Here is a 26,329-nt window from a genome sequence, read left to right as displayed (position 1 = left end):
CAGTTTTTCAGGGTAAAGGATCCATGAATGATTTAGGAGGATCCGGCAAAGATTTGATCTGACATAATGAGTGTTCCAGCAACTGTTTTGGCCTGTTCCCCGAACCCATCACTTCAGACCAAAAGCGTTCCTGAAACTACTAATTTACAAATTAAGCACTGGTGGAAACTAATCTAATCTAATTGACATTTTGTTCTGACAAGATTTGATGAATGTGTTAGGGAGGTCCCGATCCGATATTCATTTTGAGAGTATCGGATCAGATTTAATGACTGGATCAGCTCTGATGGAAAAGACGGCCTTGAATCTGCAGTGCTGGATCTGGATTCTTCAAGGTTTATCGAAGCACCGTCGAGCGACTGCAGACCCTGGATCTCAGATTCACAGACTTAATGCTATCGCTAAGCTAGGCTACTGTCGCTATCCTGCCTCTAACACCTGTCTCTTAAAAACATTTGTGGTTCAAAATTCAAAGCCAAAACTTCTTGCATGTTTATATAAAAAATAAAATGTCAATTGGTGAATATTCAATGGCTCGAGATGATTCAAACAAAGTATGTAAAAAAAAAAGAGTAAGTCATTGGTGTATGAATGAGAGTGTGAATGGGTGACTGGTTCCTTTCTGTAATGCACTTTGGGCCTGATAAAGGTAGAAAAGCGCTATATAAGTTGAGTCCATTTACCATTTACCAATAAATAATGACTACAGTGTAGCAGAAAGTGCAAAACAAGTGTAATCCATTTTTATGAAGCTACAGTCCTGTCAGGTTCATTATTATTAATCTATTGAAAAAGGTTTCCCCAAAAATATATTCTCAATCAAAACATATATTGCTCGAGATTTTGATTATGGACCTCGGCAGTACACTCCCAATATACTTTGGCCTGGTCTACCATGTATGGCTCTAATATATGAAATACATCATTAATATGTGCATTATATAACATACAATGATATACTGGATATCAGATCGTGGTTGGCCAGAATGAACTGTCAAAACATCGGATTGGGAGCTCAAAAAAGCTGATCGGGACATCCCTAGAATGTGATGCGATTCTTGTTTCAACATATGTTCTTTTAAACATGTCCAGAGGCATGAACACAAACCAATTGATTTAAGAACTGCTAAGGAGAGACAGGATATTATCTCTGTTCAAATAGCAATTTCCATACGATTGTGAAAGAATCGCGTATAGCCACGAGCGAACAACGCTCTTTAACAACACAAGCGTCCCCTCTCGGGTGTACTGCTCCAAGGCCACGCTGCCAACAAGGAAGAGCAGAAGAAAGGATGGAGCGATGGATCTGGGTCGCAGCTGAGGTCGTGCATCTCAAGTCTCCCTCGGCCACAATCAGAGGGTAAATTCATCTGTGCTGGCATCAAACCTTCACTTCCTCTCGCTCTCTCTGGCTCTCTCGCACAAACGCACTGTCGGACACACGCGGAGGAAACGCTCCTCTTCCGCCTCTTACATCCATCATCTGTTTGCCAAATTCAGCAGGTGCAGCATCTCCGGATCCCTCGCAGTATTGGTGTGCGAGCGAGGAAACGAGCACTAAATCAAAACCATGTAGCGGAATAAAAAGCAATTTGTTGAGGAGGTTAAGGTAAATTTATCTGGCGATTGACGTTTTTATAGAAGAAGAAGGGGTTTCCTTTGTAGTTCTACTCTCAGTACGGCTCAATGCAGGTGCACTACACTGTCCTGGTCAAGTGTATTCATTGAGCAAGACGAGGGAGAAGAAAAGGTGTTCAAGTTGTCATGTGCATTGTGACTTTGAATTGGAGATGCTTCACCTCTCAAGTGAAGGTTTCTTCACTTCAGCTGTTTATTTATGGCTGCAAACGGGACTTTTATGCTTCCTCTCGAAGGGAAGAGTTATCTGCTTGTTCACTGGCCAAGAATGATTCTGCCAAACAACGTGGGCACAACCTTTCAGATGAGAGGAGAAACAGCTTCAATTCGAAACAATCAAGGATGGATGACTTCTTAAAAACATTTTCTACGGTAGAAGACCTCTGTATGACTGAGGACTTGCACCAACATGAAGTGTGTTAAAAAGATTCAAAAGGAATCAGCCTTTAGGAGTGACTTAGTATTCAGCGCCATATATCGCACATTTATCGTTGACCGGCTATATTAGGTAACTCAATATCCATATTCATATCGCAAGAAGCCAATGAAATCTTCCATCTGAGATTTTACATTTTTCTGGCCAACACATAGAGGTGGGCAATATATTGTCTACAATATATCAAATATGCAATATAGCAAAATATCTGGGAAAAAATTGGCCGGAAATTGGTGGGAAAAAGAGGAAAGTATTTTTTCTGCCCTTTTGTAGTCTGTTCAGGGCAGTCATCATCGGTGTCGAGAGAAAGTCCCCAAAAATATTGATATATTAAATTTGCCTAGCCCTATCAACACAGCCTTAAACAAAAGCGCATATAACATAATAATCTGCAAAAGTTCCATTTTAGTCATGGTTTTCTTGAAGGAAAAGTCCACCATTTTTAAATACTGCGATATGTTCTTGCCTGAGCTTAGACGAGTTGATGCGTACCTGTCTGCTCTTCCGCAGGCACGCACAAAGACCAGACAGTTATGTATCAACTCATCTAAGCTCAGGTAACAACATAAAACAGTATGGAAGAACTGTGTGCCCTCAGTCACACAAAAAGACCAAAGATGTTGTTAGCATTTGGCCTCTCCCGGCATATTCCCATAGCTCCAAACGGGGTGAAGCTAAAAGCGACCAAGGTCTTCCACTGGCACGCACAAAGACCAGACAAGTACTTATCAATTGGTCTAAGCTCAGGTAAGAACATATCTCAGTATGTAAAAACGGTGGCCTGTTCCTTTAAATGTGCTCCATTTCAGGCTTGTTTTGGTCTTGATTTTGTATTTTTCAAGTGTGTGTGTGTTGAAATGGTTCTGTAAAATTCCACAACAGTGTCCAATAACTCATTTTTCCTTGCCCTACCTACATCCCTCTTTGTGTAGCACCATTTTTCTCTACCATCTAATCCCAGATAGATGTCAAACTGTATCCACTTTTGAACTCATAGCAAGAAAACATAAGCCACAACTCAAGGCAATTGACTCGAGATAAATATTATTTAGCCAACCCCCGGTGACCAGGGGCAGCGCGGTGCGGAGTGATGAACGGAGATCTCCAGCAGCCCGCGCAGCAAACAAAAGAATCTAATCATTTCCTCATTACCCTGCCTCCGCGCTTAGTTGGGAGAGAATAGATTATGCTCTTTCTTCGATCTCCTCTCCGCATGTTGGTCAACTTATTAACGCCGATCTTTGCATTACGTGCGTTACATTCGTGCAATCTGTTGTCTGCGGTTGTGAATGTGGAGGGAGTTCATTTATTGCTGTCAAAAGGTGGAGAAGACACAGTGTGGCGAATAATCCGAGGGAATCGCTGCTCACCGGGGTGTTTCAGTGTCAGCATGTGGCACTGTGGGGAGATCGGAGACAGCTCGTCGATAGCGGAGACGATTGTCGCGTTGTTTTCGCGCGCTGCATCGAGGCGGCTTTATGTAACTTTCTATCAAACAGGCTTCTGCGTTCTCAAATGCAATATGGGATTTGAACGCCCAGGTGATGCATTAACTTACGGAGAGGCCGTCAACAAAGAAAGACAAGAAGTAAATAAGCTGAAAATCTTGGTGACACATTGGGATTCTTCATTTTTGGGGGTGGGATTGTGGAGTTCCATTCTTGTTTTCGAGTTCTCAAGGAGATTCCTCCTTTGCGCCGACATCCATCCATGCTATTGAAGAAACTTGTCAAGAGCAATCCTCTCAGATCATGAGCCAAGTTCATGCTTTGCCCTGGGCTTAATGAACATTTAATTGGTTTTAGTAAAGAAGTTAGTACATCCATCTTCTTTGAGGCGTTATTGTCACCCCCGTGTCGTCTCATCCTTTTAAAAATGACCACGTTTTGTTCTTAAGGATTTCTTCGATCTCACACAATAATATCATCTAACTCCCCTCTACCAATCGATTGCTACGATCATAACACCAGTCGTCTTCATCATTCTGGCATAGAGTCCTAGCCACGTCCTCCCCCTTCCCGGTAACCCTCTAGTCCATTAGAGGGGGGTTCCGAGGTGAGGTCTGTCTCTTCCATCTCCTTCCACGGGGTCAACGGCGCCACGGTCTCCCCCCTCCACCACCACTAATGACGTCTCTGGGAACGCAAGGCAAGGCGCGGGGGCCAGAACGCTCTTCATCATGGGGACATGTCGAAAGCGTATGCAGCCACACACACACTCGTGCAGCGGGAGTGAACGGGAGACTCATTAAAGGCATGGCAATCTATAGACTCTTCATCACTTTGACAAAAACCCACAGCAGACGCAGAGCAATGGGCTGATGCTATCGGTGGATTTATATGTGCATTTAAAAGCGTTGTAATAGGTGCAGATGAAAGAGCAAACTTCTCTGGTCTTGAGAAACGTGATCGCATTTTCGAGGACATTTCAATACATTTCTGTTGATAGCAAGAATGGTCTACTGCAGCTGACTCCATCCTTTGCATCCTCCAATCGCACTTTCACAACATCCACTGACTACTTGGTCATACTGTTGAGGAATGATACAGCGCAGTCCAAGTATGTCCTCGGATTTGGATTTGTGCCAACTACCTTCCCCAAACCCTGTAAGTAATCAACATCCATAATCCCAATTTTTTTCATTAGCTAAACCCAAGCTATTGCACAATAATAATGGCTTTGCTTTGTGTTGCACTTCATTACTTCGACAAGCTTCTCAATGCGCTACAGCGTAACATCCACTAACTCTCCCCACTCTGTGACGGTGAGCTCAGAATGTAAGTAGTGTATTCCGGACTATAAGTCACTCTGGAGTATAAGTCGCACCGGCCGAAAAATGGTGGTGTGACCATTCTTCTTCATGCATAATGAGAAAAAGACATGTATAAGTCGCTCCGGAGTATAAGTCGCACCGGCCGAAAAATGGTGGTGTGACCATTCTTCTTCATGCATAATGAGAAAAAGACATATATAAGTCGCTCCGGAGTATAAGTCGCACCAGCCCTGGCAACTACCTTGTCATGGAAGCGTGCCTGCACTGTTTACAAGCTTCTCTCTCACCCATTTGGAAACTCGTTGTTTAGAGATACATGGGGATACAGTCTGGAATTGTGCGATTTGAATCTCGCTGACTCCGGCAAAACCAAGATGAGCCAATCAGAGCACGGGAGGCGGGAGTTAGCGGTGCGTCATCTTCCGCACTAGGATTTCCCATCAACCAGTGCTCCAATACTGTGAAGATGGTGGCCGCGACACAACAATCTTATACCAGTGCCTTTTCTTCTGTTTTAAATGAGCTGGACGTGTCCTTAAAGCCACAGCAGAAGCTGCTCTGAGGGCTTTCACTGGAATATTTGCTCGACTGCGCGTGTGGACTACAAACAATCATGGCGGAGGACGTAAACGCAAAGTGTAAGTTGCTTTGTGTTTGATTGGTTCGCTCTTGTTCAAACTGCGATCGTTAGCCCCACCTCGAGTCTCAATTTGGAAATTGCGTCCTATTATCAAACAATTCCAAACTGTCTTTTATATGTATTTATAAATACATAAATAAAGTCAGTCTGGCTTTATGCCAGGCAAGCAAGAGTAACCTCCTCTTTTCACCAGTCCCTCACAAGTTTCTCACTCACTCCACACTTTTTTTCTGTTGCTCGATTGTTGTTGTTTTTTATCTTTCAGTGGTGCAGGAGTAGAAGATACTGGTACACAAGCCTCGAGCGCCCTCTCGAAGCTGTCAGTGTCAAAATAACAAACATGTGAAATAATATATTTTGACATCGCATATGAGTATAAGTCGCACCCCCAGCCAAACTATGAAAACAAGTGCGATTTATAGTCCGGAAAATACGGTAGCTACTGCAGCCCTGGGGTGGACCGACACATTCACACACCACATTCTTACATAGCCACGGTGGGTGAAGCGTCGCGCCAAATGACCGAACGACCGTGCATCAGTCGGAGCCGGTATTTGAACTGATGACTCTCGGACCGATGGACAAACGCTCTAACCAACTGAGCCCCAGTCTTTAAAAAAATTCAAAGCAAAACCCACCACTGAAGATCTGAAATATTGCCATCTGTGTCACAAAATTACAATTCAGGGAAGCCATCGAGGACATCGCTCAAACGGTGCACTCCGACATGCAGCGTAAATCACCCGACCGATCATATCGCATCTGCATGATTGAGTAAGGCAAACAACGCCATTCGTCAATGTAATCAATGAGTATAAGCTTTCTCACAGCGCCACAGATGTTGGATTGATTTTCGGATATGCGCGAATGCAGAGGCGGCTGAAACAAAAGCGATCCAAACATGCCGGTTCATGCCGCCAGCTCCAAGCTTATTAACACTTTCTAAAAAAATCTCTACAGTTTCTACTCGCCGCCCGCAACTTTGGCACACATGAAGACCTCGACTGGCATGGATTAGCTGTGTAGCGGTTGATGGATGCCCAAACACTGGGGAGAGAGGAAAAGGTAAGGCTATTTAAACAGGGAGACGGTGGAAAGGAAATTCATTCAATGGGCATTATGCTATTATGCTTGTTTTCAACAGATCTCTTGACCTTTATTCTTAATTTATCCAGGGTTGGGACAACAGCTTTTTGTTCACACTGGATTATTAACCATTGTATTCTGCCATACTGCATTTAACACAACCTAAGGGCTGGAATGAGAGAAATGGGGCAGGTCATGAAACGATCCTCCTTTGAATACACATGAGAGAAACAATGAGAATGCATAATACTGAATGAATTATGAATGTATGCTGAGTAGATAACATAGTTAAAAAAAAAACATGATATCATAAACCTATCCTGTCGATTTAGGTCACTTACATGCGGCACACTAATGTCATTCCGTTTCCTCAGCTCTGCGCTCCATGGATTACATACAGTACATACACAGCAGATCTACATACACCCACGCACACGCTGGTAAAGCTCAATGGCCGCATTTTCTTGCATGGATTTTTTTTTTTACGGGGCCAATTAAACGAAACATGAGAGCTAGCACATGATTAAAGATTTATCTACCCAAGGTGCCCGGCGTCCCTCACCCACACAAAAACAAGCAACACGGCCGCACGGGGATGGGAGAGGAAAAAGCATTGACCGCGTTAAAAACAGTCTGACTGTACAGATTGCCGCTGCGTGCGCTCTCCCAGGGTTGCACGCCGCTTTAATTCGCTAAACGTGCATTTCTTTTCAAATCAATTAGCCCCGAGGTTGCTAACTTGGAACGCATCTCCATACGGCCTCAAGGGGGAAGAGCTACTAATGTGAGGAATTAAGGTTAGTGGATCAGAAGCACGTAAACAGTGGTTTATCGCTATCGCTTTGCATTATAATGTATTGATTGCAATGCTTGAAGACAGTTGACATGGAAGCGCAGTGGAAAAGGCTAAGAATACGGCAATTTTAGTGAAGACAAAGAGCTGTGGCGAATATGGACATCCTTGGCATGAGCAGTCGGGAAGAGTGGCATCGGCCAACTCGTCCAATTAACATTTGAAAAGGGATGCCAATCATAGGCTAAAGGATAATAGGCAATATGTTGCTTGAAATGCAACATAGAGAATTAGTTATTTGGACTTTTTCCAATTTTGAGGTAGAAAAATAAAAGATTTAATTGCACACGGTAACAAACAGCTAGTTAAGTACTTGAAATGAAACAAAATAAGACCATTTCAACCCACTTGAAATGACTATTGACTATGAGCAAAAAGAGAGCGCACAATTCCACAGGTGTCTCGGCGAGTTGTTTCCACAAAGCTACATTAAAAGTTTCTGTTTTGCCCGAGACAAAGTCCTCGTTCACACGGACTCCGTATTGATCCCGCGGACTTTACAAGAGGTGAGAGAAGGTCGGTCGCAATCAAAGGCACTTTCCAAGAGACTCCGAGCAACTTACTCTCCGCAAAAACATCGCTCTGTCAACGGAGTGCAAGGCTTTATCAGCATGGAGGAGTGTAATTTCTCCCAACAGCGTCCAGACTGAACTCAGGGCGACAGAAGGAGCAGCACATGATGGCTGTGACATTATTTTTGCTACATTTTACACCTCTCGCAGAAAATATGGCATCAAGTTGATATAGCAGCTGTCTTCTACAAGGAAGACACACTCAGATTATAGTATGCATTCTTAGTTCAAAATGTTGCCTCAGTATAAGTGAAAGGCCGGATGGCTTTACTCAACAGGACTGCACAGGGTGAAAGGGGGTGAAGAGCGGGAAGAGACATTCATCAAAGTCCGAACTCAACCCACGGGACAGAACAGTGCACATACTACTTTAATACATTCATTTATTCATTCCATAATGATTCGTCTCAAATATAGATGGCAACATTTGTAGTTTTATAGCCCTTTTAGCATTTCACTTCTTTGTTTCATGAATATTACAAATGCAACAAGCCAAAAGGCACATTTCTCATTTATCTGAAATACTTCTTTTTAATGTTTTTATTTATTTTTATTGGGAACAGAGACGTGCTGTTCACCCCGGAGGATTTGTTGTGAAAGAACAAGAAACATCATTTTGTTGTGTGTTTGCGTGGGCCGGAAAGAACAAAGCATGTTCTTAACCTTCAAGAAGACTTGATTATTTGATCCCTGCACAACCGAGAGACAATGGCACTTTACTTGCCACCTGTAATTTCTGTGATCAAAACGGGGCTATGCGCAAGTCTAGAGGACAAGTGACGCAACTCGCAACAACTGCAACTACTTTGTGTCACCACCAAAAATATGGAAAACATGCTGAAATATTATGAAAGACCATGAATCGGAGACCGCGCTTTGATGCATTTGGACTGGAATATTGAGGTGGTGCATTTCACAGCGAAAACAAGCGCCAAACATGACACATCTGTTGCCAAGTTCATTAAAAAAAAAGCAAGCGCATACATTTAATGCAATGCCATAGCTTTGTGTCAGGCCATGTAGTCTCGGATTGAGCATCAGAGCTCACCGAAAAACCTGGATTGGGTCAGTGGAAGTGGGGCCAAAAAGTCCTGCCAAAAAACACAGGGACAACATCAGTGGAAGCTACCAGCCAATTAGAAAATAAACTAAAATAATAAACGCCAGGCTTGAGAGAGACGTATAGTTGAATACAGTTTTGAAGATGATCTTTTCGAAGCTCGGCGGTGGCAACACCTGGTCACAGCAGGTGAGACAGACGACAGGTGACACCATCATTCGAGCAGTTCATTTCAGATTTTTCGGCACGGTGCTCATTTTGGATGAAGGACGTTTTTGGCAAATCACAGACAAAGTATGTGTGGTGAATTCGCTTATGTACTTTCAATGAACACACAGTGAATTGGCTCGTTAATTTTCAACACGGAGTTCTAAGTGGGAATATGTCAGCCACAAAGCCGGGAGTTGGCCACTGTGGTTCTTTTCAGCCAGGCCATTACGAAAACTGAGCGAGGAAAGGAAAGTCATTGAGACCAATCTCGGACTACAATACCCCTCATTTGATTCAGAACGCTGCGGCAGACAATTTCAACAAAATCGCGATCATTTCAGCAAGAACATGATTGGGAATTTAAATTTTGAAATGGGAAAGAAAAATGAGGACAGAAAAGGCATAATTTAAACCAAATCAGACCACAGTCAAAACAAAAAAAATCTCTTCTAAATTTTGGCATTCTAAAACTTGTCCCATTTAAGGGGAGACACTACAGGCAAAACTCATTTTTTTTCAGTTTTCAGGTTTTGGGCCAAATTGGTCTCTGAACATATAAGCTTTCACCCGGAAACAGAAAATATACCGAATCTTCACAAAAACATGTTTAAATATTGCGCTGATTCAATGTTCCCCCATAGACTTATATGGGAGAATGCAATTTCAGGGGCCTTTTTCTCAAAACACATTTTTCTGTCATTGTGGCGACACTATGTCCACGTCAGTCGGACCTAAAGACTTCAAATTTTGTCAAAAAATAAGGCGAAAATTAATTTTTTACAAAATTTTCCACTAAAAACAGATTATTTGAAAACTAAACAAGAAATCCTAAATCCCCTCTGAGAAAGTCTTGGCAACTCATTCATCAATAAAATGAAACAACAAATTTGAATTTCGCTCTATCCATAATTCAGATTTCGGCGCCGAAAAGATGGGAAATTTGGGGCATTTTTAGGCATAAAACACCTTGTTCTTATATGAAAAGATAAAATGACTGTGAATGCCTGTGATCTACAGCAACAGTTTCAAATTGATATCTGTAAATATACATTTTTTTCCCTATTCACCTGCAGTGTCTCGCCTTAAATGTGAATCCGTATTTCTTGTACTTCCGAGATATGACTAAATAGAGCTCGTGAATGTAGTGCAGCCGTACACAAAAGTCATGCAAAGTCAATTTGTGTCAAGAAACGTCAACGCAAAAGTCCGCCCCGCTCCCACCTGCTGCGCTGTGATGAGTCAAGGCGCCTATGCTAAGTCCACATGGGCAGAACGGCAGTGGTTAAGTGGTTGAGACAGGAGTAAACACTTTGCATACATTCGCTCTGGTGGTTCGTGCAAGCCGCTCGTTTTCTTATTAGCCCGGGCCATTTCGTCCTCGCTGCTTCATTGGGTCATGGTTAACCTCCCAGACCCTACAGCTCATCTAATGGACTGGATATTTCTGTAAACATGAGACCACTGCCGCAAGACGAATCACAAGGGAATCACAGAAATTGCTATTTGAATATCCCGTTGTGTAAATTGAAGGGCTTGTGTTTCAGAAACTCTCGCAAAACCCTGTATCTTAAACCTCTACGAACGTGTTCTGAAATGCGAGTGACCCTTCCATTAGTTTAGCACGTTTTAGCTCCTTTCAAATGTTTCCTTTTGCATCACATCCTGATCACTCAACTGGAGATAAAAGGTGGTCAATGATGACAGAAAATGATAAAAAACCAACAAGCAATTTAATATTCATTGTTACCAAATGTCATCGAAATATCACAACTGTCATTATTTCCATGACGCTTATCAACATTACATGATTGCCTCAGCCAAGGAAGATACGTTTGTGGATAAATTATTTGATTAATCTTGCGCTATGTTACAAACTGCATGCTGGAAGCAAAGATCGAAAAGCAAGGCCATGGGAACCCAGGGTGCTGAGGGCGCTGCAGCACCCCCTGGTGGATAGTTTGTGAACTGCAGGCAATATTTACCCCTTAACTCCCACCAGAACCGAGCACATTATCTCCAGTTTGGCTTTACCCCGGTCCAAAAGCTTCTGGAAAAAAGGTGTGAAAATAGCAACAAAACTGAGACGAAAACAAGGATGAAAATGTGAAAAAAAGTGAGAAAACATTGACGAAAAAGTGACAAAAATTTTCCAAAAAATGACAAAAATGGACAAAAATTTGACAAAAAAGTGAGAAAATTTGACGAAAAATTGCGGGAAAAAAGGACGAAAAAGTGACAAGAATTTGACAAAAAAGTGAGAAAAATTTGACAAAAAAGTGATAAGAATTTGACAAAAAAGTCACGAAAAACTGACAAAAATGAGATGACTGCCCAAAAAAAAAAAATGATGAAAAAAAATCTGATGTGAGGAAAAAGATCCATTTAGCTTTATAGGTCTTTCAAATGAGGCCAAATGGTAAAGCTGAACTGGAGAAAATGCTCTCGGTTCAGACGGGAGTTAAGAGGTTAATAAATAGGATTTATACACAGAAAAAGTATTTTGGGGGTAAATCTTGTCCCTCAGCGCCCCCTAACTAAAATATCTTCCCACGGCTCTGTCGAAAAGTGACCATAACCTTGATCAAAACCTTCATAACAAAGACTAACTTCCTTCTCTCTTTCAAAGCTCTAATTCCCCAGCATTCCCCTTCACACAACGTCAGCAGTTGTCATCCGGCGGTGTGAATATGTAGAGGTATTATTTATAGCCTGTGTATATGAGGTAACCGCTCTGTTGATAAGGAGAATTACTGGGAAATAGCTATATCATCAAAGACTAGCCCCCCCACCCCACCCCAGCGCCGCTACCACTTTTCATCTTTCCTCATGTAACAAATGACAAGAAAATCCCCTCAAGGTAACAGGCTTAAAGACAGTGCAGTGAGGGACGTGGGTTTGTGTGTAATCTACACAAACAGCTGACGGAGAGGTAAGAGAAATGTGCTACATGTGGGAGTGTGAGAAAGGGACGGGAACAAGGAAGAAAGCTCAGCCGCAAATGCATCGAAATCGCAATAAGAATCGTCCAAATGAGTCAATCGCGAAGGCTGCCCAGATGTTCAGGTACGTATTTTAGTCATTCGCGTCTGCTACGTAAGAATGTTCTTGGACATGTTGAAAATGTGAGCGTTGAACTGAAGTTTTGGCTTAAAACACAAAACCGACTACGATGAATATGTGTAAGAAAAAACAATGTGTTAAGCCTTAAAGTGATAGTCTGTAAGTTTCAAAGTCCTCCCCCCTTTAACCAGAAAGCTCTTCTTACTTCTTAGTTCGCAAAATGAGGAGAGCAGGAACAGAATTATTAAAAGTAAACGATCAAGCTCCTCCCCCTCCCTCCTGATTGGACCTGACAAGGCTGGTTCACAGGAAAAGCTCATCTCATTGGTTAACGTGGGAGGACACTTGACTTTGATTAGTTAATGAGATCCGGGAATGAGGGTCTTTGCAAAAAACTCTCTCTCTCTCTCTCTCTGTCCCTCTCTCTCATATATATATATATATATATATATATATATATATATATATATATATATATATATATATATCTTACTTTACATCGAAATGCAAGACCAGGTGGTTGTTTTTGCTCATTTGATAACATTTGTGACACATTTAGACTTCCAGACTATCACTTTAAACTGAGCCAATTGAATTAATAAACAAAATAAACACGCTGTCTTTTTCCCCAGTATCATAATAAATAGAGTAATACAATATACTGTTAATATTATGCTCAAACGCATTTCGAATTCAATAATTCCTAATTGTTTGTTTTTTTCTATTCAGTATTGTGTGATATACAAAATACTTAATCAACGGTTTCCAGAGTTGGGTAAAATAAATGCATGAATAGTTTCAGTTTTTGGAAAACGTGACCAATTAGACAAAAAAGTACCAGCAGACGCCAAAAGAATAATTCATGAAATGTTTAGTAATGAACAAAAAACAAACACAACAAACCAGAACTGTGAATATCTAACAAGGCAGAATTTTCAATAGACCGAGAAAACGAGCAATTCTTGACCTAGAAAATGCTATTGTGGCATAAAACCAAATCAGAGGAGAAAAATGTGATAAATGAGTAGTGCAGATATTTTGTAGCAGAAGTGAGCTCAATACAAGAAAATTTGGCTTTATGTTGTGTTTGCAGAAAATATTACAATCTCAGCCAAACAGGGAATAAACAATATAATGTGGTTTCTTACCTAGTATTGCAATAATAAATATGTGGCTATAATTGTGCAGCAGTAAGCTTAAGAAATGACACTGAAATTCCGACAAGGTAATGCGAGTCCGCACAATGACAAAGCTGCTCAAAGCTACACCTACAAACCTGATACAAGATTGAATACAAAGCCAAACCACATTGTCAGTATAAAGTTAACTTTTTGCACAACTTCTGACACTTGCCTCCTTGGCCCTACATCTCTGTGTCAGCCCGGCGCGGCGGTATTAGCCGGCATGTTTTATTCAGCAGCATTAGTTTGTCGTTTCATATGCCGCTCGCTGGCTGCGTGTTCTCGCCGACAGAGGTGCAAAACAGGATTACAGCGAATGTAAATAATAATAAACCAGTGGCACATGGAGATATTGGGTTAATCTGAGTCGGGGATTAATGCCATGATACTTTGTTGAGTGAGCTGTGGCGCTCGGATAACAACAGCGGGGCATATAGTACCTCAGCAAAGGCATGGGAATAATGGGATTGCGTTGGAGAAGAGCGCTTTTTGAACAATGAGTTGACTTTGCAGCAGGAAAACAAAGGCTAATTCACAGGAAATGGCCAAACTAAGGCAGTAAGGCAGACAGAATTGCAGTTAGTTAACAAAGTTTGCCATTTTCTGCCTGCTTTGCTCAATAGGTGCTCGAGGACGGATAGTGAGAAGATGCCGAGCGAGCTTCTGTTGTTGAGAAGGATGTAGGTGGGCTGCATGAAAAGTGTTATGGGCTGTCTTTGTGTTCCTTTACAATGCAATGAATAGTAAGGATCTTTTCATCTTTGCTTTTTTTTAAGGCAAGCACTGCAGGGGCACAATGTAAAGTAGCACATCAGGGCGGCAGGTAAAAGTTTAGGCTCGCGGCGTAACTGCAAAATGACTGGTGTTAATGCAACCGGAAAAGTGCAAGTTTAAACACCACTTCTACAGCCTTAAACTTGAATGAGTGGTAACTTAAAAACGTGCACAAGTTTGGGCCCAGACTATTCATTCCTTTATTTATTTATTGTTCAATCTTGTTTTGACATCACAAATCTAATGTGAAGCTAGTAAATGATCTTAATATCGTTATCGCAATATTCAAGAGAGTAATTGAATATCGCTATTTCATACCTAAAGGCGATCATTGGTTAAATTTGGGGCTCAGTTGCAAACCCAATGCTGCCAGGCCATTAGTGACTGTGAAGAGGCAAAAATAGGCAAACTTAAAAAGGTGACTTTGGCAAGGGCCACAGTGGGTTGCCAAGGAGACAACTGGGTCTGAATATCTCGAAAATAGCAGCCTCTTGTGGGCTGGCCACATTTTTTGGAGAAGTCAAGATACCGCAGCCAGTTTTAAGGCTTAGTGGTTTTCGTGGTTTCGATGCTGAGCAATAGGATGTCGGCACGTTTTTCACTTTGCTAAGAAACTGTCGCGGAGCACCTCATAGTTGCTGATCTTGACTCAAAAAACATGTTTACTGTGACATAATCCCATGAAGCATTTTTTCTTTGCAAAGCATCAAGACCACTAGTGTTCATAAATGAGTGTTTTCAACTTTTTTGTTACTCCCCAATGTAAATCCACCCCAGCAGGTGCTGAAAAAGAACACACAAAGAATACAGGAAATAAACTGTAAGTAAAGTCAAAGTGATACTTTCAAAAGGATAGCACTGTGCTCTAAAGAACTTCTCACCCACTGAGAGCCACATTAGTTAGATTACAGCAAGGACACTATCACGGTACTATCTCCACTGCACTTCCAGAGATGAGAGAAACCCTGTTCTGTGCTTGCAACACACAGAATATATGCTTTATGTCGCCACAAAAGCAGACAAAAGAGATACATAAAACTCTTGATAAAAATATTGAAATCAACATGCATATAGAACATATATCAGTAGCATTAAAGGTGCTTTATCATGCTTTGTTACATACAGCGGCAAACATGCATGGAAGAGAGTTTGGCCATGGACAGGATCGGGTCAAGTTTAAGCGCCTAGTACTCTGCACTTTAAGATTCAGAGAAATGGAAATTTCTGTGTGAAGAATATCAGAGCAGCATTGAAGTGAGGGAGATGAACAGAATATGCAGAATCACTGAAAAACATGTGCAAATTAAATAAAACACTACTCAAGATCTGTTTTTGCAACAGTGGCCTTAATTGAGTATTTGACTCTGATGATTGGTCATAATATTTGGTCAGAAAATGTGTCATATACTCTTGAAATACCTACTGTACCTGCAGCTATGCCTCATGTCAACACACTGAGACAAAGTCAAAGACCAAAATAGTTACAGAAAGGAAACTGAAACTAAGGACGGATAGGTTGCCAGTTCACAACTCGGAACAAGAGGAATGGACTTGAGGTGAACTGCCCGGGGCCAGCAGCGACCTCCGCTAAAATTACCTCCGAGCTGCTTCGCACTGTTGTGTCCCACACCCATCGGGCCACACACACCAGGTATTGTTAGGCTCAAAGAATAAAAAGGTGAAAGCGCATTCTGGGCTTGTCATCTGTCAGGTCAGCAGGACGCCAGGGACAAATTGTCGACTCGATTACATCCACTATCCGAATAATGACGTTAAGTTTTTTAGGGAAGTGAGCCAGCTGGCAGCCCCATGGTGCCGGAGATGTGCAGTGCATTAGTGGCCAGTTGACAGCTGCAGCATTTTTATATTCACAAATTATTGAAGGTTTTGAATTAGTTTGTAAGAAAATAACAATTGAAATTAAGCCGTCGTTTCGCCTCTCAGGTTCATCAGCACTAAAGACCTTTGTTTGACAGCAGGCCGACTACATTGCGGTTCAATAGGCTGAAACATTAAAGGGATATTTCAGGATTTTTGGGCCTCATTTCCTAGTTATCCGGAGTGTTGTTGATTTCTGTAGATTTTTTAATTTTATAATTCATGCAGTCTTTGTATTTGAAGAGTTTTGTGGTGCAAAGCTAGTGCATTAGCCTGCATTAAAAACAGTCTGACCCGCTCCACAGTGCACCGGAGGCAAATCACCTTTAACGGCAGACTTATGATATAAACATCTGTGTCGATGGAATCATTTGAACCATTTTAAAAACTTATATTTGAGCAGCGTCAGCTTCGTGGTTGTATAAGCTACGCAGCGGTGGAGTGATCTGCTAGAAAATAGTCCCTCAAAATGCAACAATTCATGTGATGCAAGGTCAGTGATATTTCAAAAATCATTCTATTGACACAGACTTTTATATGGTTAGTCTGGCGTTATAAGTGATTTGCGTCAGGTGCTCTGTGGAGCGGGTCAGACTGTTTTTAATGCAGGCTAGCTGATAACATAGAAAATGCGCTAGCCTAGCACCTGCCTAGCGTCGATAACTATGAAATGAGGCCCTACGTTAAAAATCCTGAAATATCCCTTTAAACGACTAAAAAGTTATCATACTGAAGATTTTTTGAGCAGTTCATTCAAAATCTTGGTAAATTTTGATCTATTTGCCATTAGCTTCAAGACAAAAAAAACACCTGATGAGCAAGGACGTATTAAAGAATTCACTATTCTTTGCTCCTGTCGGGATGTTTTATTTTTGACAAGACACCGTTACAAACTCGATAGATACATAACGGGAAGAGCAGCGCCTCCTGAGGATCGACTTGGAAGTCACGTGTGGCTCGCGTCTCGACTTCAAACAAAGATCATTAGTGTTGAAGAAGTTTCTTGGAGACATGTAATGTGCAGCACTTAAAGCAGAACTTAGCAACTCATGCCCCTAGAGGCCGTAAGCGCCACTGCAGGTGTCGCAGCATGTTGCAGTTTCATACTCATTACTTGTCCGTGAGAGTAAATACTACGCCGACAGAAAAGACAAAGGGAGAGAGGGATACTGTACATGCAATTACACAATGGAGATTTTTTTTTTTCACTCAAGCTGTAAATAGCCCGCAGCTAGCTTTGCCCATTAGCCTGCTCGCTTCTTCCTCGAGATTCCATTAGTGTATATTGGTTGCTCTGACCCGGAGGCAGGACAGTTGCAATTGTGGTTTTCTGGCCAGAGACACCAGTGGGAGATGAAAGACCCCCCAATCACCCCATCAACACTTGTATTACCCCCAGAGGGAAAGAAACAAGTTACTTAGTTCTTCTTTAAACTACCAAGTGCAGATGAAGCCGAAAGGCGAGACACTGCAGGTGAAAAGGGAATTTAGAGATATTCATTTGAAACTTTTGCTGTAGATTAGTGTTGATGTATTAATTATGGAGGTGACATTCTAGCTTAATGTCACCCACATACCAATTAAAATGGAGCGCTTTAAAAGTGGATCAACCCCAAATTTTGTTGGAGTCTATTTCCATGCAAGAGTATTGATTTAACTAAGCACTGCAGCAGGAATATAACAGGCAAGCGTTAGAACATTCAAAGCTTAGAAGAATACTGCCTGGATTCAAAAACGTGCCAATTACTTACAACTGCAGTGAAACGGCCATCTTCAAAAGAATAACAGCCATTTTTGAGGCTAACATGTAGTAAATACCAGAACCCAACAAGAAACAGCATTTTAAAGTTCTTGCCAAAACAATGTGTCAAGCCACAATGGGCTATTTTATGACTGCAGACAACACCAACCCCCCAACGATTTTTCTTTTGTAAGATGATGATGACATGCCCGTCTCGTGTGTTGCCGTGCGTTTGTGAAATACGAAGACACATTGACACAAAGGTTGATAAGAGAGAGAGATGCAGTTGAGATCCCACTGTTTTAAAGCTAATTTTGAGTTTAAGTGGCGGAGACTTGATCCCAGTATAAAATGGCCAGTGCACATGCCTCGTTTAAAAGCCAAGAACCTTGAGAGATGTGTTACGCGATGGAGGTTGGACAAAGTTATCCTAAAATCCATTGACTGTTGGCGAGTCCAGTCCTAGTCTCTCAAAAGATCCTTAGCGTCTCGCCCAACACTAGATGTTGACCTTATTCACTCCGCTCCTCTGCTTGTTCGATGAAGCCAAACAGAGAAATATGCCAACTCAGATTCTGCAGAAGCTGGCCATGACCATGATCAATGGAAGACTTGGCCCTTAGTCCAAATCTTCCTCGGCGCCATTGGCTGTTGGCTCTGGTGTACAAATGATTAGGTCAGCGGTCCTCTTGACCCCCTCCTCCTGCCATTAAAAGATGCCCCCAATCCAACTCCATATGGAGCGCAGGGAAACACTGTGCATGAGGACAGCAGGTGACCAAAATGTGTTTTTTTTTTTTTCATTGCCTCGTATGCCTGGAGCCTCTCTCTGTGCCTTGTTATTACACTCTGGTATAAGTGTGTGTGTGTAGCCTTCAGACTTTAGCATTGGTGGCGTGAAATTAGTTGTGATGTGTCCTCTATGGGAAGCCATAGAGAAGACGCTCTCCTCTCCAGACCTGCCCGGACCTATTGTCCTGCTAAGGCACAATGCCACACACAAGTCTTTGTTTGGCATAGACTTGTTCTCATGTTTGCACTGTATAACAGCAAACCGATTCGCAAACGTTCAAATTACTTACTTTTTGAATGCAGACAGTTAAAAAGAGTGACCTTCCGTTCTTTTCTTTACTTTTTATACAATTTAGACTAATGTAACAATGGATGCACCTGCTCGCCACATGTATAGCAGATTTTGTCCATAAAAGTTCACATGCAGGTATTAAATGTTTGTGTCAATCTCTACAGCAAGGTCCCATTATTATTGCTCACAGGAAGCTTCATTGAAAATGGCATGAACAGAATTGAGGCGTGGAAAGCACTGAAACATACATTATAATCATCCTTGTTAGCGTTATATAGGTCATACAGAGACATGCAGAGGTGGAGTGTTTCCGTGTACATCACATTGGAATGATTGTATGTTGCATTGTAAGACAGAGCAGCACACACATGCAGGGGAAAAACAGCATTGACACTTTACAACCGTTTCCCAGGGCAACAAGCTCCCAATCTTCTGAGAGACATGTTGAGAATGAGGCAGAGGAGGGAGGAGGAAGAGCCGGCGCAGAAGATACAAGCCAATCTGACAAATAAAGCGACTGGACGGCATGGCGGCATGATGAGCTAAAAGTGCCAACATTCTTACTTTATAAACAATTTTTTTAATAATCTTGAGCTTCAGTGGAACTTAAAATAAGGTCACAAGAACAAGCAAATTCATTTATGACTTTTTTCTAGGATGCAAGGACATCGCAGCAGCCTATTGATCGGGGGGTCGGCGGTTTGAATCCCACAGGCTTACACTGTCGTGTCCTTGGGCAAGACACTTCACCGAGGGCAGGGCGATATGGCCAAAAAATGATATCACGGTGTGAAAAAGAAATATCACAAAAACAATATATTTCACGATATAATTTACACCCGGCAAAATACTTAAAAATCGAGAAATCTTTAGACAAAAGGCTAAAGGAGCACTCAGTAACTTGTTTACCTTAATAAATCCTTTTTGTGGTCCCTCTGGGGATTATACAATTGTTAATGGGATTATAGGGGTTATTGGGATTATTGGGCTTTTATCTCCCCCTAGTGTCTCTGGCCAGAAAACCGCAATTGCAACTTCGCTGCCTACAGGTCGGAGGCGCAATACACACTAATGGAATCACGAAGAAGAAGCTAACAGGCTAACGGGCAAAGCTACCTACGGGCTAACGCCATTTAAACAGTATTTACAGCCAAGTTTGAGAGAAAAAAATAATCTCCATTGCGTTATTGGATGTACAATATCCCTCTCTCACTTTGCTTTTTCTGTCAGTGTAGTATTTACTCTCATGGACAATTAATGAGTTAAAAAAACTTAAAATGCTACGGCACCTGCAGTGGCGCTTATGGCCTCTAGGGGCATGATTTTTTTGTGTGTGTTGATTTTTGTATATTTCTCATATTTGGTTGTTTGTGACGTAACTGTTTATGCAATAAAAATCAAACAAGCTTCATCATGAATATCAACAGAGGGGAATTGTTATGACAATCTTATCTTAAGCACTAACATTAAGTTTACGAGCTTCTTCAGCTGCACTGTGATGTCAGTGACAGTGTGACCAGGTCTGTTTTACAACTACATTTGCTGTATCTCTGTTGTTCTTGCAGGTATATGATTGGGTCCTTCCTGCTGTCAACATTTGCTTAACTGCAGAATCTACAGGTTTACGTCCTGTGTCCCGCACAGCTCCACAGCTGGGCACCATTTGTTGCTTGATCTAACAACTCTGCCCTTGACCTGGTTATTATGTTAGCATTTGTATGTTGACTCAGAACACCCCGCATACGCCGTCATGCTCTGTGATTCTCATTGTAGCTGAAAACATTTTGAAACCACTGCACATGTGACACTGCCACGGCCTGTATTGCTTTTCACATCACAGACCTCTCAATCCATCTCTCCCTCCCTTTGTGATGGTCCAAAGCCAAGTCCTGTAGAGGGGGCTCAAACGCGATGCTGGCATGTGTGGGAAATTTGGCCTCCTGCCCATCACTGAGCATCACTTTGGCATCCACAGTCACGCAGTTGTATTTATCACTGACCGGATGCCACCGGACTTTAAAAAATGTTCTAAAACGTGAGAAGTAAAGCCCCTCGGAGGTCGGTAGTTGGTACAATGCAAGAGGATGTGAGACAGACCCCTTAGGACCACAAGTAGCTAAGATCCAACAAAGGCTCAGGGCTAAAGAGCTGAAAGCGCAAGACAGGGAGGAAGGAGGGAGACGGAGAGGTGAGTCGCAGGCGCAGCGAGAGGAGAGAGAGAGAGGAGGGGGGAGATAAAGGCGGAACCGGAGGGCAGAGGAAATAACAGAGCTGTAGCGGAGATATACTCACAGAAACCGGCTATTAAGGAGCAAAGCAAACCAAGACCGGGCGAGATAGAGTCAGGGAAAGGGAAAAATCCACCCGCTATCCACTCTCACCTGTGCCATTTGAATTCAGGAGAGGTTTGACCTGTAATAACTTAGCAGCATAGTCAAGAATTCTATCATGACTTCCACTCGGGTACATTCAAAAGGACGTACGCGCACCTCGATAGCCTTGAGGGTGATGCACATGTACAGCGCGTGGTTGCACTGGCACTGGTGAAGGTTAGCGCAGAGGACGAAGTTTCTAATGTCCAATGCAAACACACACAAAAAACTTGTTGTGCTGGTTCCAAGCCTGGATATATTAAAGTTAATGTATGGCAACACCACTGCGTTGTAACTTAAAGAAGCCTTTTCGCTGCCTTCTGAACAACAAAGCCCGCCACACCTGCTCCCAGCTCAGAAAGAGCTCATTAAACTCTCATTCCGCCTCAATCACACAGCGCACGCTAAACGTCCAATAATCTCCATCAGTCTCTCCGGTCAATGCCACGCGCTTGTAAATGTCAGGGCGGGCGCACGGGGAAGTCCCCAGATATTTGCGGGTGCGAGGAGGATGAAAGCGCGGTCGGCTCCGGTCACGAATTATAAGAGAATTGTGGAACATGGAAATGGATCAAGTAAAGCAATTAGGAGCGTGACAAATGCGTATCATTGATAATGACTCAGCTGGTCGTCCGTTCAAATGGAGAATTACATAGAATGAGTCTCATGAAGAGTGAATGAGATATGTTTGAAAATGAGAAATATTCACTGAAATGAAAATGTGAAAGAAACAAATATTTGCAGCAGTTCTTGAGATATTCTTCGTATGAGTCAGTGCTACATAGTACATAATAGAACCCTGCGAATAATGATGCAGTTGTAATTTATAACACTGTCATAAAATAAACTAAGCGGGACGACAACAGGCATCCAGACTATGTTGACTATGCATGAATATTAATGATTAAATAAAAGGAGAAGAAGGACATTATACTGTATCTAGAAAATCATCATAGATTGTGTAACTTGCTAAGTGCCCACAAGACAATTACATTTTCAATAGTAATAAACTAACAGATACTTCAAGTTGCCATAACCCCAACTTCATGGACTAAAATCAAGAACACAAGCAGAGTAAATGCACCATATTACTAAAACAAAAATAGTTGAGAAGGGCAGGCACCTCGCCCGTTACAAAGCAGCCATTATTTCCATTGGGTCGCAGCCGGATCAGGCTAATAATCATAACATTATGAAATAGACCCGCCGTGACCCCGGGCGGTCATAGCTCCCCCCCTCCCCCACAGGTTTTTGCATCGCCGATGAAACGAGCGAAAACGACTGAAATTCCCTCAGCCATGTGACCCCACCACCAATCCGGGATCAGCGGTTCATGCGCCAGCGTCTGCAGATTAACAACTGACATACAGATTCCAGCGGGTTCCCGGGGCAAATCAGCTTACGCCACAAGGATAATGTCATTCGCTCAAAAGTAGCTATGAAATGGACTTCCTGTATTCATCCCTTTTTTTCCCCCCCGTGAACGCATCAGGCTGATCAGGCATAACATAATGACCAACTGTCAACTACTGCAACTTCATTCACACGTGTACAGCAAAGGCTTTAGGAGCAAAACTGCACAACGCCATTTCCCCGGCGTGATGTGAGGCATTTGTATCAGAACATGGTCAAAGAATTGCACCCATTTCGATTTGACGGGTATAAACATAAGGCGCCCACATTGATACAGAAGTCAAGCATGTCAGGCTTTACCATCTCCATATATGTAAACATTTTGCACAGCTAGTTTCTTGAATGTTACCACTTTAACATATGAATACTGGTCTATTTTCCTATTTGCTTGCCGGCATAACCCTTTCTCAAATGACAGTCAAGTTTAGATATTGGTTTAAGAATTAATTCAGCATCATTGCAATATCTGAAACCTTTGCTCCCCCTACTCCGAACATCCACGGACCATTTCTGATAGTGATCTGCACTTTTGACAGTGACCGCCTCAGACCAGGAACACCCCCGACAAGATCTGCCCTCCTCGGAGAAGCTCTACCCGCCTGGCTATCACAATTCACGACAGACTTCAAACTTTAAGCGAAACAGCGAGCACCCACGGGCGGCAAGTCGCTACAATGTACTTACGACAGTTTTCTTCGTCGCTATTGTCCGAGCAGTCGTCGTCATCATCACACCTCCACAGGGTCGGGATGCAGCGTCCGTTGTTGCACTGGAACTGCCCCGTCTCGCACTCCGATTCCACATGAGTCCCTGGTAAGAAAAAAACAACAACAGATGACCCCCACCCCAAAACAACAAACTTAAGAATGATACTGTATATATATATATGTATGTACAACTTTCCTCAACATGCACCCATATATAGGGCGGTGTGTGGAGTTTGCATGTTCTCCCCGTGTCTGCGTAGGTTTCCTCCGGGTGCTCCGGTTTCCCCTACCACTAAAAACATGCACAACAGGCCAGGGTGAATGAGTGTGTGAGTGGATGTATGGTGGTGGTCAGAGGGACCTTTGGCGCAGACGTGTGCAGTCGCGAAAGCGCTTCTGTCAGTCTCCCCCAGGGGAAAGTGAAGCTACAAACGTAGTTTACCACCACCATGGAGAGAATGTACAATTGTCTCATGTAAAAGCGCTTCTTCTTCTTCTATAGTGTATCAAAGGAGGGAATGCACTCCACGTGGGATGTACTACAACAGTGAGTAGGATAACAAGAAGCTCTGTCAACTTTGGAACAGGATATGTGCAGAGTCAACAATCACATAGCTCTAAAGCTGGCTGAAAAGGGCATTTGGGTGAGCATAACCATAACACTCCCGCTTCCTTACATCTCAAACACCCCTACAAATCATCTAGAAATCATCTTTTTACTCTTTGAGATCCCTATGATGTGGCTCCCAATAGTCCATCCTCCCCGTGGACTGCTTTTTCTTTCTTCCCTCTTTGTAACACTCACCCATACGTGCCTATTGCTTTCACAAACCCGCACATATGATTGATTGCTTATGTGCAGAATCTGAAGGCTGCCCCGGCTTTGACCGTGCGCGCCTTCCACGTTTGACCCGTGCCCATTCACCGCGATCACAACTCCCTTACGCACACCACTGGAGCTTTTAATTGTGCGCTCCTCCAAGGCAGCGGTTTGCACTTTGTAAACACATCACTAGCCCGCGACGAGACACCAGCGTACTGCTTTTTTAGGACACGTGTTGGCGAGATACGCAACCTTTTTTTCTTCCGCGAATTGTCACGCGTATTGGCACCGCTCATCGCGTTCATAGAAGAAGTGACCGACAGAACGAGATAAAGGGTGCGTCGGGGTTTTTCGGTATAAACAGACGCTGACAAAGACTGTGGATGCAGGGAGGAGGGTGTGGGGGGGACGTTTACCCACGGGCGATGATGCAAATGTGGTTTGGGGAGAATGTGCGCGGCTTACCTTTAGCGCAATGGAGCTCCGCGAGAAACAAATGCACGAGAACCAGCTTCCCGACTTCAGTCCACATGGTTAGATCCGATCCGGCGAGCGGTCATGCGAAGGGTTGCGAGCGAGTGAAGGGTCCCCCCCCGGTCACCACCAGTGCTGCGTGTGTCAGTGTAAGCGCGTGCGATCGTTTCCCCCCACCTTCGCTCTGAGCTGCAGCCGCTGTACTGACTGAACGCTGTGGCCGCTCCGGATCTGCCTCGGCTCCACTTTGAATCGGTGACGCCGAGGGGCGGGCTGCGAGTGCGCACGGAGCGGGAGCGAGTGTGGCACCGGCGAGGGGATGGAGGAGCGGCAGCGGGTTACAGGAGGGGGAAAGTGAAGGGAAAGGTTCGTCCTGAGTGTTGAGGGTGTGATGCTGAGTCATGCTGAGAGGAAGCTTCATGCAAATAACTTTTACGCGCGCTTCTAAAATCACGTGAGAGTTGCCTAAGCCGAGTTTCACATGAGAGAATCCTCTTCACCTCACTTTGTACAGCCTACTAGTAGAGGTAAAATAGCTTAGGGGAAAACAAATGTGTTTCAGTGGGCCATAATTACTGTGAAAGCAGACATTTGTGGCTAGACCTTTGTGAGTTTTCCATGTAATCATTAAACATTTTATTGGTTGCAAAACAGCAGGCTAAGTTTCAAGTGTAATGGTTTTGTATAGCCCAACATCACAACAGAAGTCGCCTCACAGGGCTGCACCGAACATTAAGGCAATAAAACAGAGCAATAAATATGACAATTAAAAGTTCAGGTGAATCCAGGCAAATATAATGTCCAATAGGAGGTAGCGACGAGCGGTGTGGGCGTCCCCCGTCCTTAGACTCTCCAGCACGGCAAGGAAAAACTCAAAAACCCGGCGGGAGAAAAGAGAATCCTTGGGGAAAACCACAGAAGGAGAGATCCACTCCCATGGACGGACAGGCTATAGAGACCCAGGGCCGAAGGATCCCTCAGCAGACGGGCCAAGATCGCAGACCGTCCAGGCTACTTCTTAAAGGCACGCCGCGTAGAATTTTGCTTATAAATAAAATTGAAATACTAGCATTTATTTTGTGATACATCACTCATCGTTGAAAAATGACCTCATAAATGTACAAACAAACATCTGTTTTTGCCCAGCTCTCCTAAGACATGACTGTAACTTTACTGGGAGCGGGTGCGTCTCCAGCTCGTCTCCGTGGAGATGTGTCAGTAGAATTAGAGTTTAAAATAGGCTGGGTCCTCATCCAAGCCCATTCTTTGATTATTCCCTGCAGTAATAGTGTTTTTCTGTGTCGAGCTGGTCAATAGGAGCATGTTTTAGTCAGTACAGTATAGTCCAAAATGTTACGCAGTGTCCCTTTAACTTTGCTTCACTTTACTTTACTTTATCTTCAATGAAGGTTCTTGAGTCATCTTCTGTACTTGGTAGTTGAAGTGTCAAACGTTTCGCCTCTCATTCAAAAGGCTTCGTCAGCAACACTGCGGTTTAGCTCAGGCCACAGAGACATATAGACCACAGGGAGGGGTTCAGCTTCAGTACAGAAG

At 43.0% G+C, this 26,329-nt stretch overlaps 1 protein-coding gene across 3 annotated transcripts in view; it reads right to left on the bottom strand.

The window, feature by feature from the left end:
• Positions 1 to 25,077, bottom strand: part of lrp8 (low density lipoprotein receptor-related protein 8, apolipoprotein e receptor) — a 229,001-nt gene extending 203,924 nt beyond the window's left edge. For all 3 annotated transcript variants that reach the window (XM_079575575.1, XM_079575573.1, XM_079575574.1), the window contains exons 1-2: positions 24,767 to 25,077; positions 23,456 to 23,581 (exon numbers count right to left, since the gene is read on the bottom strand). In XM_079575575.1, the coding sequence (XP_079431701.1) occupies positions 23,456 to 23,581; positions 24,767 to 24,833 (193 nt within the window). In that variant the 5' untranslated portion in view covers positions 24,834 to 25,077. The remainder of the gene's footprint in view (positions 1 to 23,455; positions 23,582 to 24,766) is intronic.
• Between the last annotated feature and the right edge of the window lie 1,252 nt (positions 25,078 to 26,329).

Source organism: Gobius niger (assembly GCF_951799975.1).
Source record: "Gobius niger genome assembly, chromosome: 17".
Lineage (NCBI taxonomy): Eukaryota > Metazoa > Chordata > Actinopteri > Gobiiformes > Gobiidae > Gobius > Gobius niger.
This window is presented reverse-complemented; position numbering and strand designations above follow the sequence as displayed.